The sequence below is a fragment of the Periophthalmus magnuspinnatus genome, chromosome 7 (assembly GCF_009829125.3).
Source record: "Periophthalmus magnuspinnatus isolate fPerMag1 chromosome 7, fPerMag1.2.pri, whole genome shotgun sequence".
Classification (NCBI taxonomy): domain Eukaryota; kingdom Metazoa; phylum Chordata; class Actinopteri; order Gobiiformes; family Gobiidae; genus Periophthalmus; species Periophthalmus magnuspinnatus.
The window spans coordinates 34,422,492-34,435,547 of NC_047132.1; the positions used below are offsets into that span (position 1 = coordinate 34,422,492).

Sequence of the window (13,056 nt, forward strand, 5' to 3'; positions counted from 1 at the left end):
ATGCTGTAGTGCTAATGTTGTAGTGATGCTGTAGTGATGTTGTGGTAATGTTGTAGTTCTGATGTTGTAGTGATATTGTAGTGATGTTGTATTGATGCTGTAGTGCTGATGTTGTAGTGATGCTGTAGTAATGTTGTAGTGCTGATGTTGTAGTGATGCTGTTGTGATGCTGATGTTGTGATGTTGTTGTGATGTTGTGGTGATGTTGTAGTGCTGCTGATGTTGTAGTGATGCTGTAGTGCTGATGTTGTAGTGATGCTGTTGTGATGCTGTGGTGATGTTGTGGTGCTGATGTTGTGATGCTGATGTTGTGATGTTGTAGTGATGTTGTAGTAATGCTGTTGTGATGTTGTGGTGCTGATGTTGTGATGTTGTAGTGATGTTGTACTGATGCTGTTGTGATGCTGTAGTGCTGATGTTGTGGTGATGTTGTAGTGCTGATGCTGTTGTGATGCTGTAGTGATGTTGTAGTGATGTTGTAGTTCTGATGTTGTATTGATGCTGTTGTGATGCTGTAGTGATGCTGTTGTGATGCTGTAGTGATGCTGTAGTGATGTTGTAGTGATGCTGTTGTGATGCTGTAGTGATGTTGTAGTGATGCTGTTGTGATGCTGTAGTTATGCTGTTGTGATGTTGTGGTGCTGATGTTGTGATGTTGTAGTGATGTTGTATTGATGCTGTTGTGATGCTGTAGTGCTGATGTTGTAGTGATGCTGTAGTGCTGATGCTGTTGTGATGCTGTAGTGATGCTGTAGTGATGTTGTAGTGATGCTGTTGTGATGCTGTAGTGCTGATGCTGTAGTGATGCTGTAGTGATGCTGTTGTGATGCTGTAGTGATGCTGTAGTGATGTTGTAGTGATGCTGTTGTGATGCTGTAGTGATGTTGGGACAGCTCCTCCTCCTCGTGCTGCTGCTGTTTCACGGTTAATGCAAAGAAAGTAATAACGAACTAATGAAAGCTTTAATGCAGTCGACTTATTCTGCCTCCGTCGCCTGAATGAGATCAGCAGATAGAATGTAAACTGTAAATGCACTTAATTCTTGGATTGGCTGAATTAAACAGTTTTAATGAGCCACTTTAGCGGCTAGGTGGGAGTTAATACGACATTTTGTTAGATAAAACTGAGATGTGAAAATGAGTTTTGACTTAATTATTTTAGAGTCTTATGGGAGAAAACAAAATCACATTGTTTTTCATAAATGATGTTGGAACCTGTTTTACAGTTGGCCTATTACAACAAATACTTATATATCATATATATTTAATTCAGCAACAAAACAACAGTGACATGAGGCGGATCAAAGTCACAGCTCTGAACTTATAGTGACACATCCCAGCACTACAGAAGAACACTCCTGACCGCAGTGTGGTCAGTGTGGTCAGAGGGGTCAGTGGGTCAGTGTGGTCCGTGGCGTCAGTGGGGTCAGTGTGGTCCGTGGAGTCAGTGGGGTCAGTGTGGTCAGAGGGGTCAGAGGGTCAGTGTGGTCAGAGGGGTCAGAGGGTCAGTGTGGTCAGAGGGGTCGTTGTGGTCAGTGTGGTCAGAGGGGTCAGTGTGGTCAGTGGGGTCAGAGGGTCAGTGTGGTCAGAGGGGTCAGTGTGGTCAGTGGGGTCAGTGTGGTCAGTGGGGTCAGAGGGTCAGTGTGGTCAGAGGGGTCAGTGGGGTCAGTGGGGTCAGAGGGGTCAGTGGGGTCAGGGCTGAAGTCATTTTAATTCAATTCAATTTCAATTTAATATTTTATTTCATTCATTAAAACAAAACAATCCGCATAACTGCATACAGTATTACGGCTTTTGTACAATTTTGTTAAGTGAATGAAAGGGCACAGAAGGAAGCAAAAGCTTATAATATCTGCCCCTCATCAACTCTGACTCTTATTCACTACATTATACAAAGTCAAACATAAATGTACAGCTACTTTACGAAAAAAACAACAACAACAAAAAACAAAAAAACAAAAAACACAAAATCATCCTGTCACATATCAGTTATATATTTTCTTAATAATGATAATTTCAAACTTTTCTTAAACATATAAATGGATTTGGATTCTTTAATATTACTTTCTAGGCTGTTCCAAAGACTGACTCCCTTGATTGAAATACATCTTTCCTTTGGTTTTGTTCTGAACACTAGTTTAGAAAATACATCAGTTCCTCTTAATTGATATCTATTTTCTCTCTTTCGAAATCTATTTTGCAACTTCTCTGGTAACACTTTTTGATGAGCTTTGTACATGGTTTTAAGAATGCCATATTCCACCAATTCGTTAAATTTCAACGTTTCTAACTGAATATTTTAGGCAGTTTGTGAACTACAGATTATTTCAGACTCAGCTCAAACTGTTTTTATTTCATTGCTTAATTATTGTTGCAAATTGATGGCAATAAAATGATTCTGATTCTGAAAAACAAATTCAGCGCATGCGCAGCTCGCGGGATGATAAAAGCCGCGTTTGCGCCGCCGCGGCGCCAGGGGGCGCAGCGCGGACAGAACAGCGCCTCTGCAGCAGAAGGAGACATGCCCCGGTGTAAATATGGCGTCAGCCTTGGACCAGGAGGAAATCTCCAAAGATGATTATTATTCACTGCTGAACGTGCGCAGAGAGGTACGCGCGGGTTTGCGCGGGTTTGTGCGGGACGTGGGGCGCGTGGGCCACGAGAGGTCACGGGGACACACACGGGGGGACACGCGGGGACACACACGGGGACACACACGGGGACACGCACTGACCCGCGAGGTTGACTTTGACGGCACCGGGACCAGATCTGCAACATGGACACGACAAGAGACAGAGACACGGGACAGGAGACAGAGACACGGGACAGGAGACAGAGACACGGGACAGACCTGGCAACATGGAGCAGACACAGAGGAAGAGTTTAAGGACACAGATGGACATATATTTAGACTTTATTTAGATAAGACTGTCCCCTGCAGAGTGTTTCTCTGTAAAGTGCTGCTAAGTGTCCTGTCTTCATCTGTAAAGTGTTGGACTTTGTTGTAGTTTTTACTTCCACACACTGTTCTGCAGCTCCTGAGATTCTTGTAATAGTTGATCGTATTTCGTACTTTTATAAAAGTGAAGTTTTTAAACGTCTCAACAGAACCAGACTGAAATAATCCCAGGACTTTCTCTCCATGTTCCATGTCCGTCAGATACAGTCTGTTTTGTATTTACAATTTAAACTGAAGAAAACAAGCCCCATTCTTCTGTCAGAACTTCAGAACTTTAAATGTGATTCTGTGTAATTATTGGACAGCGGCAGGTTTTGGTCTTGTGTACAAAGGTCCACACTGCTCTTTTTCAGCACAGTATTTTAAGTGTAAATATGTTTTTGTTTTCAAACTTGTACTAAATGCTCTTTCAGGCCACACATGACGAGCTGAAGGCGTCGTACAGGAGACTCTGCATGTTGTACCATCCGGACAAACACAGAGACCCGGAGCTAAAGCGTCAGGCTGAGCAGCTGTTTAACCTCGTGCATGAGGCATATGAAGGTAAAAAGTCTCATTCAGTTCAACTTTAAACGGTTCATTCAAACATTTACACTGAGAATCTCTTTAGTTCTCACCGACCCCCAAACCAGAGCCATCTATGACATCTACGGCAAACGAGGCCTGGACGTGGACGGATGGGAGGTAACCAGATAAATAAGACACTTTTATTTTATGATTTATAAACATTTCACACTAGAAATTAGATTCAAGTGTGTAGAATAATCTGAACAAATGTGTATAATGTATAAAGTCTCATTACAATTTAAAACGTTTATTGCAAAGGCAGTTGATCAGATAAATATATATAATCTTATATAAACATAAAGTCTGACTCAGGCGTGTTCTGTTGGACTCAGTTGTTTCCAAAGTGTTTCATTTAATCACATGAAGCACATCAGGACGGGGCTGGATTTCTCGCTGTGTTTCATCACTGGTTGCGATCACATTTTTACCTTTTGCTTTAGTTCAGTTACGTCCCGTATCTTTGTTCCAAACATTTTCACTCGGCCTCATAGAACCATGACTCTGTTTTCTCTCGAGGAGGAGACATTTCATTTAAAACGACGCCTCTTGAATCAACAGGATGAAATACAAAACTGCAACAAGATTAAAAACTTTTATAACCTCTGAGTCCAACAGAACAAATCTAATTGATAAATCTGATCATTTTCCTTTGTAATTAAATAAAAAAAATTTAATTATTCTTTATGGACGCCCTGTACATTTGCATCAGTGAGGATGGACAATATAATTAGATATTTTTTTTGTTTTTGGAGTAGAATCATGTGATGAGCCTCTTTAATACCTCGAGGAAGGTTTAAACATCAGTGTTTCACAAATGTGACTAAAAAAATAAACAGTTATTTCAACATTTAGTTTGATTTGTTTTAGTATTTAACTTTCTTAATGATAAAATATTTGATATTCTAATTTGTGTTCTGCATAAATATGGTCCATCTGTCTCACACAGACGTGTTTCCTGATGTGTCTCCTCTGCAGGTGGTGGAGAGGAGGAGGACTCCTGCTGAGATCCGAGAGGAGTATGAACGTCTCCAGAAGGAGCGAGAGGAGAGGCGTCTCCAGCAAAGGACCAACCCCAAAGTGCGTCACTCAAACCCTAAAAGAAAACACCCAAACCTCGATAGAAAACACCCAAAACTCCAAAGAAATCACCCAAAACTCAAAAGAAATCACGCCTGGTTCTGTACAGAAATATCAATGTATTTCTTTTCTCAGGGAAATGTCAGTGTTGGTGGCACAGACACACAGTGACACTGATCTGTGCTGCCCAAAATGAAGCAAGAAACAAATGTATAATAATATTAAAAATCTCTAAAGAACTAGTTTTGTCACAAAACTAAAACTTCAAACTCAGTTTTTGATAATAATCCTGAGACGGGCTTGAAACGACCTGTGAACCCTGAACCACACTGAAAATTAGACTTGTGCTTCAGTAAAAGCTTAAAGAGAATGGTCTATAATAATAAAAATAATAAAAATAAATGTTCCTTCACCTCAAAACTTTAAAAGTTCATGTTTTGTGCAAATCAAAGTGAACCTTGAGCTCAGTCCTGTGAACAGCTCAATGGTTTTATTATTTTAATTAACTGTAGTACTTGATCTAGTATTGATCTGGTGGTGATCAGTATTAAAATATAAACGTCCATTTGTTTCTCAGGGCACCATTAGCGTTGGCATCGATGCCACAGACCTGTTTGATCGATATGAAGAAGACTTTGAAGAAATGAACGGAGGAGGTCTGCCCCATGTGGAGATCAACAAGATGCACATATCACAGTCCATAGAGGTGAGTTTTGAACAAATCCAGCGATGTGCTTTACACCTCTGTCTCCATCGAGATGACGTTTGAAACCAAAATCTGAATGATCTGAACCTCTGTGTTCTTCGTCCACAGGCTCCTTTAACGACTAAAGACACGGCCATTCTCTCCGGCTCTTTGTCGACTCACAACGGGAACGGCGGCGGCAGCATCACCCTGGCCCTGAGGAAAGTCACATCTGCGAAAGGATGGGGAGAGGTGAGTGTCATCAGTGTCTCATTTATTTAGATATTGTGTTATTTATGTTATTATTTTGTGTTTACCAGGAATTTGCCACAAAAATTCAGTATCAGGATAAATAATCTAAAGGTATTTGCATTGATCTGAAAGAAAAGTGCTAAAATTAACCTTTTAAAACTAATACGTGTCAGACAAATGTGAAGTTATTGTAAAATTATCCATAAAAAACAGAAATGCACCAGTCAATGTTTGGACAAACAGTCTCAGTCAGTGTAGTTTTGTCTTTATTTTTACTTTCTACATTTTATACACACACAGGAGACATCAAATATATGAAGTGAGATATATGGAACTGTAGTAAAAAAGGGTGGGTACTTTGAGGCTCTGAATATAAAATCTAACTTCACTTTTTTCTTTACTACATAATTCTATACATCTTACTTCATATATTTAATGTGTTCAGTTTGTTTCTAAAATGCAGAAAGTGGTAAAAATAAAAAGGCTTTCAGAGTGTTGGGACCGTTGCAATTACCAGTTAAAAACAAATGATTATATGTTGTGCCTGGTCAGTCGTCCTTAAAATGGCGCCCTATAACGGAGCTGAATCCATTAATCCACCTCGGTCACATACTGCGCGTTCTGTTTGTTGTGAAACAGATAGAGGTCGGTGCTGGGGACGCTCATGGGCCTCTTTTTGGAATGAAGATTTTTAGAAATTTGACGCCTCGCTGGTAAGTGCAGAACTCCATGAAACGGCGACAGTCTGAGACCAGCAACCTGTTCATGTGTTTTTGTTGTAGCTTCGTAACTGCTCAGTGTGGGCTCCAGTTTTCCTCCAGAGGGGCGCGGCCTGGGTTTACCACGGTGCTGGCGCGTCACCTGGACAAAAACACCATGGGCTACCTGCAGTGGCGCTGGGGCATGCAGTCGTCTATGAACACGAGCATCATCCGGGACACCAAGAGCAGCCATTTTACTTTTGCAGTGCAGGTGAGAACATGAGCTTTGAATGGGTCAGCGAGTGTCGGGCATAGACTGTGTATAAGTGGACATAGCTAACCTGCTAGCCGTCACGTCGGAAACAGGAAGTGATCGTGGGCTCGCTCCTGGCTCCATCGACTCTGGCTCCAGTTCACTTTGAAAAACTGTGTCTCTCTCTGTAACTGCTGCTGTCGGACTCGTCATTTTGATCTTAAAATGTTCGTATTAACCCAATTCTGTTCAGGCGCCTTCTTTCCCCGAGGTCGCTCCTGCTAACTTTACCAACAGCCGTGCGGGCGGGAAGAAGCATTACCTTTAACAGTCTCGCTCCTGATTGGCTCTTTGGTTGCTATGATACTCTCAGTTGGAATTCCAAATGTGAAACTCTGCTCCAGATTGTCCCTGTACCTGCTCCAGCCTCGATGAGCTTCGTTTGAGCTGAACTTGTTCCACGTCTTTATACAAAAGAAAAAAGTGTGGTGTTGGGTTGGGAGGGACGGTCAGCTGTGATTGGTCAAGTTTAGGAACAGCGTCATGTTGGGGTGAGGAAAATGGTTGAGTTAAAGAGTTTTGGGTTAGTTAATGTGTTTGCAGAAATAATGTTAAGATAAAATTTTCACCTACAGCCTTAGCTCAACTTACATTATAAAATAAAATGGTCAAAAATACAACATTTTCGATCTGTTCATTGCAACCGAAGCTAACGTGTTTCCGTTGTAACCCGGGCTATCGGCGCTGACTGTTTGAATATGACATAACGCTCGTTTTGATTCAAACTCTTGTTCTCATTTCAGCTCGGCATTCCTCACACTTTCATGATGATGAGCTATCAGTACAAGTTCCAAGACGACGACCAGACGAAGTTAAAGGGCTCTGTCAAGTACGTGTTTATGATCGTATTTTGTTGTATTTTGTTTATGTTTGGGCGATACAAAAGCATGCTAGCTAACTCACTGTGTCTCAAAGATAATGCTAACTTTTATTTAAATCACAAAATATAAAATAAACAACCAATTAAAATAAAAATGGATTAATTTACAGACGAACCGATTGTTTTTATATGTAGATTATTTCAGCTTGTGGTGGGTTTTTTTTTTTGTTCTTATAATCAATCAAAATAAGCATAAGCATTAGCGTTAGCATTGACACACAAGTATTCACATTCATTTTAGTCTTTAGCATGTGGTCAGACAAACTGCCCTCAAGTCACTGTCCACTGTCTCATCTTTAAATATTCATTTTAGCGTGACTCAGCGTCTCAGAGGTTTTTGCTAACAGTGAGGTTGCCAGGTGCGGTTGTGCGTGAGGTCGCCAGGTGCGGTTGTGCGTGGAGATTATTGAATGATCACAAACGTGTTAACGGAGGTTCGTGAGCAGGACCAGGCCTCCACTGTCTCGTGACGACACCTGTAACTCCCAGAATCCCCTTTACCCTGGTCTAATGGCTCAGTCTAATAAGAATCTATTCAAACATAATAAAACTCACAAGTGAACACGCACAATTATCATCAAATTGGAGGACTGTCCTTTGCTAAATATCGTTTATCTTTAGTAAAACAAGTTAACCTCCTGTTAACCTGCAAAATGCTCTTGAATGTTTAAATCAGTCCTGTTGTGTCTCTCAGGAGTTATAATCTCTAACACTTGTGGATCATTATGATGTAATTTGTGTTATATTATAATTAAAAATTACTCAAGCATGAATCGCTCCAAAAACAACTGCAGAGGCTCAACGAGAAGAAACGGCGAGAACCTGGAGAAACATCTGAAAAGTCCATTTTCCAGAATATGCCTGATTTAAAGGTGCATTCACACTTCATTGGTCCTAGTTTTAGTCCAGTTGATTCCAAACGTACACATGGTCTGGTCCTTGTCTGGTCCTTGTCTGGTCCTTGTCTGGTCCTTGTCTGGTCCTTGTCTGGTCCTTGTCCTGCTAATATAAAGCTGATCCAGCGACGCCTTTGATTGGTGAATCGTGAGCCGCCGTCGCTCTCGGTGAAGATGTCTGTTTAATTCTGAGTCTGGCGGTTCTGATGTCGTTGTTCTTCTGCCGTAGGTCTGGGTTCTTTGGCACAGTCGTGGAGTACGGGGCGGAGAGGAAGATCAGCAGACACAGCGTCTTAGGGGCGACTGTGAGCATCGGCGTGCCTCAAGGCGTCTCCCTCAAAATCAAGTGAGTTTGGTCCCACTGCAGATGAGACTTCGAGGTTTATGAAGTTTACACGTTCATAGCAGACCGCTGTAGCCCTCAAGTCAAAGAGATGGAAATATACCTCTATTGCCATCAGTTACAAGTTTGTTGCTTCCTCCAAAAATCTTTGGTTTCTAAACAAACAAGCCGTAAAATTAACAGTGAGTAAAAAACCTTAAACAGACTGAAGTCAGGGACCGCGTCTGTGTGAAGAGAGTGGTTGGTTTGGGAGCTGCAAAGGCTCAAACTCTTTTGGATGATTCAGACCTGACCTGAGTTTGACTCAAACTTTTGCAACACATTTTCCCACCTGTCCACCAGAGGCCGCCATTTCTATTGACTCAGGGAATATACATTTACATTAGGTCCTGATTAGGGCTGTCAAAGTGCGGAGAAGAAAAGTGACATTAGTAACAAAAATAAGAGGCATTACTATTACTGTTTTTACGCCTGATGCCCCGAGACGTCTCTGTTCACAGATCTCAGGGTTCAACGGTTCGCTCCTGATTTGTAGGATTTGATGTGGCAACAGTCCTTTGATTTGAGTTATTACTAAAACAATCAGTTTGAATGTTTGAATGGAAGATGGTCCTCACAAACTCCTTCAAATCAGGAAGAATCGTTTGCCTGAAACCATGAATAGAACATTATTACGTTCCCAACATTCCCAGCGTGCGTCATTTCATATTGAGGACGGGGACCAGTGTAACTGAATGAGCGTTTCATTGTTTTTGAATTAAATATTCAAACATAAAACCCACAGTTTTGCCTCATTCGTTCTTTCAGCCACAATGCAAGTTTTAAATGTTATTGTGGAATAGAAATCTATAAGATTCATTTTACTTTGATCATCTTTTTACCAGGAGATAAAACCACAAAAGTTCATTTGTATTCTGTCTGTCTTAGACTTAACAGGGCGAGCCAGACATATTTCTTCCCAGTTCACCTGACTGACCAGCTGCTGCCGAGCGCCGTCTTCTACGCCACAGTTGGACCACTTGTTTTCTACATTGCAATCCAGCGGCTGGTCATCCGGCCCTACATGCGTGCCCAAAAGGAACAGTAAGAACCGCAAGTGAAACTAGCATAATGTTGTATTATGGATTTATTTATGTGGTACTTTACATGTTTTTCATTCTCTGTTCTATACAGAGACTTGGAGAAGCGGCGGGAGAGTTCAGCCTCCAACATTGCCAAGAAGAAACAGGAGGCAGAAGCAGCTGTGTGTTAAACACAAACCCTGATTTCCATTCACATTATGACTAAGGCAAAATTACATAATGCTGTCAAGAGCATAGGAACTTCAGTGTGTTTGTGACGGGCCCACAGGTCTACTGCACTCGGTGTGTTTGTGACGGGCCCACAGGTCTACTGCACTCTGTGTGTTTGTGACGGGCCCAGAGGTCTACTGCACTCAGTGTGTTTGTGACGGGCCCACAGGTCTACTGCACTCAGTGTGTTTGTGACGGGCCCGGAGGTCTACTGCACTTGGTGTGTTTGTGACGGGCCCGGAGGTCTACTGCACTCAGTGTGTTTGTGACGGGCCCAGAGGTCTACTGCACTCAGTGTGTTTGTGACGGGCCCACAGGTCTACTGCACTCGGTGTGTTTGTGACGGGCCCGGAGGTCTACTGCACTCAGTGTGTTTGTGACGGGCCCAGAGGTCTACTGCACTCAGGGCTTGGGGCATGTACTTGGTGTATTCACACTAGGGTCCTGACCTTGTTCCAGATTTGGTGCGATTCACGTTTGAGTAATCTTCAATGTCTTATTTTCAAGACACCGTTTTTGCCGATCTGGCCTCGTTTTCATCTCCACCATTCACACCCGCTGCGACATATGACCAACTGCGACGTACGCACTTCCTTCTCCAGTTTTATTCTTTTAGTTGGTGATACTTGTAGGATTCAACAGCGTTGCTTCGTCATTTTGGTACAAATGAAAAAAATGTGCTTCTCGCTAGTGTGATGTGCGGCTATCCATAGGGGGCACCGATAACCTGCAGCGCTTTGTTGTGATGACGTCTCCCAAATTATAACATAATGATCCACAGGTGTCACAGATTATCACTACAGAGAGACACAAGCGCAACAGGACTGATCTAGACTAAATAAATATGTAGAAGTCTTTAGATCTTCACATTGTTGTAGTTTTGTTTTGTTTACTCGTTGTTTACTCTTTTGAAGGTGTTGCTGATGCAGGAGTCTGTTCGCAGGATCATTGAAGCAGAGGAGTCCAGGATGGGTATGGTCTTTTACTTTAAGTGTTGTATCGTGTGGTCTCCATTTCCTCTTTTACTTTGACTTTGAGCTGATGTCAATATTCAGTTCAAACCTGTTTTATTGAAGCAGCATAAATCCTGTTTAATTCCCAGTATTTTTACAAGTTTGGAACTATTTAAATATAAAGAGCAAAAGCACATAAAGCTTTGGAGTAAATTGTGTTGTATTTTTAACTCTAATAGAGGATTATTATATTTATTATTATTATTATAAAGGTACACTAAGATATTCAGACTACTGCACACTGCTTTAAATCACAAACATCATATTGATCACAAACATGGAAGAAATGGTCCAATAAGATGATGGTTATATTTTGGTGTGAAAGCGGATTGGCTCTGCTTTTGGCAGTCCCGCCTCCTCTGTTTTGTTTGTGAGAGATCTGCCGTTTAAATGGCCCCTTCTCCTTTCACAGTTTGAAAATGTGTTACTCCTGTTTTAATTCACACAAATGGAACTTTTTTTTCTCCAGCGTTTACAGGTCGAGTTCTTCAGTTTAAAATAACTCTGTGTATTTTTGTTTTATCGTTTGTTCCTTTAGGTCTCATTATCCTGAACGCCTGGTACGGAAAATTCGTCACTGACAATAGCAAGAAACACGAGAGGGCAAAGGTCGTAGACGTCACGGTCCCGCTTCAGTGTTTGGTGAAAGACTCAAAACTGATCTTAACTGAAACTGCAAAGGTAAATCAAGGATTTATTTTACTTTTAAACTCCAGATGTGATTTTTAAGGCTGAGTTGTTTTGTAGTCGGGCCTGCCCGGTTTCTACGACCCTTGTGTCGGAGAAGAGAAGAGCCTCAAAGTGCTGTACCAGTTCAGAGGAGTGATGCACCAAGTTCTGTCTGGAGACACAGAGCCGCTTAGGATACCCAAACAATGTGAGGTCCATCTATCTGTCGACAGTTGAAGCCAGACGTTTACATACACTTTATAAAAGCATACTGCCAAACTGGTGACAAAGAGGCTTAAGGATAACAAAATCAATATTTTGGAGCGTCCATCACAAAACCCTGCCCTCCTGATCCCATTGAAAATGTCTGAGTAGACCTGAAAAAGCCTGTGTGAGCAAGGCGCCCACAAACGGCTCAGTTACACCAGTTCTGTCAGGACAAATGGACCAAATGGGCCTGCCAACTATTGTGAGAAGTTTGTGGAAGGAAATCTAAAACATTTGACCCAAGTCAGTTTAAAGGCAATGAAACAAATACCTAATGAAATTATGTAAACTTCTGACTTTGAAAAAAGTCATGCAAAATTGTCTCGTTATTTTGGCATTTGGCAAATAGAAATGGAAACAGGAAAAGTTTAGTCTGAACACTCTTTATCTTTTAATTTTCCAAACGATTTCACTTTTGACTTGTGTTTGCAGCTCACAGGATCGACGGTGACACATAAGGATTCTCATTCTGACCAAACGCCTGCGTCTGTGGCCCATGGGACGTGTGATAGACCTGTGTTTTAGATTATATTCATTTGAATCCTTGTTATAGAGAAGATGTGATCTTTAATCATTTATACAGAGTGAGGTATTGTGACCTGAATTGACTTGTTCAGTGTTTATGGACAATGCTGGGGCCTGTTTAACGTGATACTGTGATGCCTAAAGTCAATGCACAGGTTGGATTTTAGGTGTTTGCAGGATCCACTCATGTTAAAGCATGGACCATGTGACTTATGAACTGTTCAGTGCACAACTGCAGTGCCTACGTGAGACTGACGAGAATAAAGGAACACACCTGTTGTTTGTGTTTTGTTTTTGGCCATTTCTGACACACACACACAACACACACACACAAAATAAAAAGTAAAAGTGTTCTGGCTAAGCACATGACCTGCGTGTGCTACTTTCATTTTCTTTATGTAGGAAGTTCAACTATTTCCTCCTTTCATCAGGTCCATAAACTGTATAAAGAGGTCTGTTCACACAGTCTGAGGTCCGTAAAGAGGTCTGCTCACAGTCTGAGGTCCGTAAAGAGGTCTGCACACACGGTCTGAGGTCCGTAAAGAGGTCTGCACACACGGTCTGAGGTCCGTAAAGAGGTCTGCACACACGGTCTGAGGTCCGTAAAGAGGTCTGCAC

The 13,056-nt window shown here is 41.8% G+C and overlaps 1 protein-coding gene across 1 annotated transcript; it reads left to right on the forward strand.

The window, feature by feature from the left end:
* Positions 1–2,479: 2,479 nt before the first annotated feature.
* On the forward strand, positions 2,480–12,764 carry dnajc11a (DnaJ (Hsp40) homolog, subfamily C, member 11a). The gene is made up of 16 exons (XM_033969094.2): positions 2,480–2,608; positions 3,372–3,501; positions 3,569–3,642; positions 4,501–4,602; positions 5,180–5,308; positions 5,417–5,539; positions 6,179–6,252; positions 6,322–6,511; positions 7,297–7,382; positions 8,559–8,675; positions 9,600–9,755; positions 9,846–9,915; positions 10,879–10,936; positions 11,516–11,658; positions 11,725–11,854; positions 12,346–12,764. Exons 1-16 carry the CDS (start codon positions 2,537–2,539, stop codon positions 12,369–12,371), a joined length of 1,680 nt encoding a protein of 559 aa, XP_033824985.1. The 5' UTR covers positions 2,480–2,536; the 3' UTR covers positions 12,372–12,764.
* The last annotated feature ends 292 nt before the right edge of the window (positions 12,765–13,056 follow it).

Excerpts from the sequence above, each read along its gene's own strand:
- dnajc11a (XM_033969094.2), top strand. The coding sequence starts at position 2,537 with ATGGCGTCAGCCTTGGACCAGGAGGAAATCTCCAAAGATGATTATTAT. Across the intron at positions 5,540-6,178 it reads CTGCGAAAGGATGGGGAGAG|ATAGAGGTCGGTGCTGGGGA; the intron begins GTGAGTGTCATC and ends GTTGTGAAACAG. Across the intron at positions 7,383-8,558 it reads AAGTTAAAGGGCTCTGTCAA|GTCTGGGTTCTTTGGCACAG; the intron begins GTACGTGTTTAT and ends CTTCTGCCGTAG.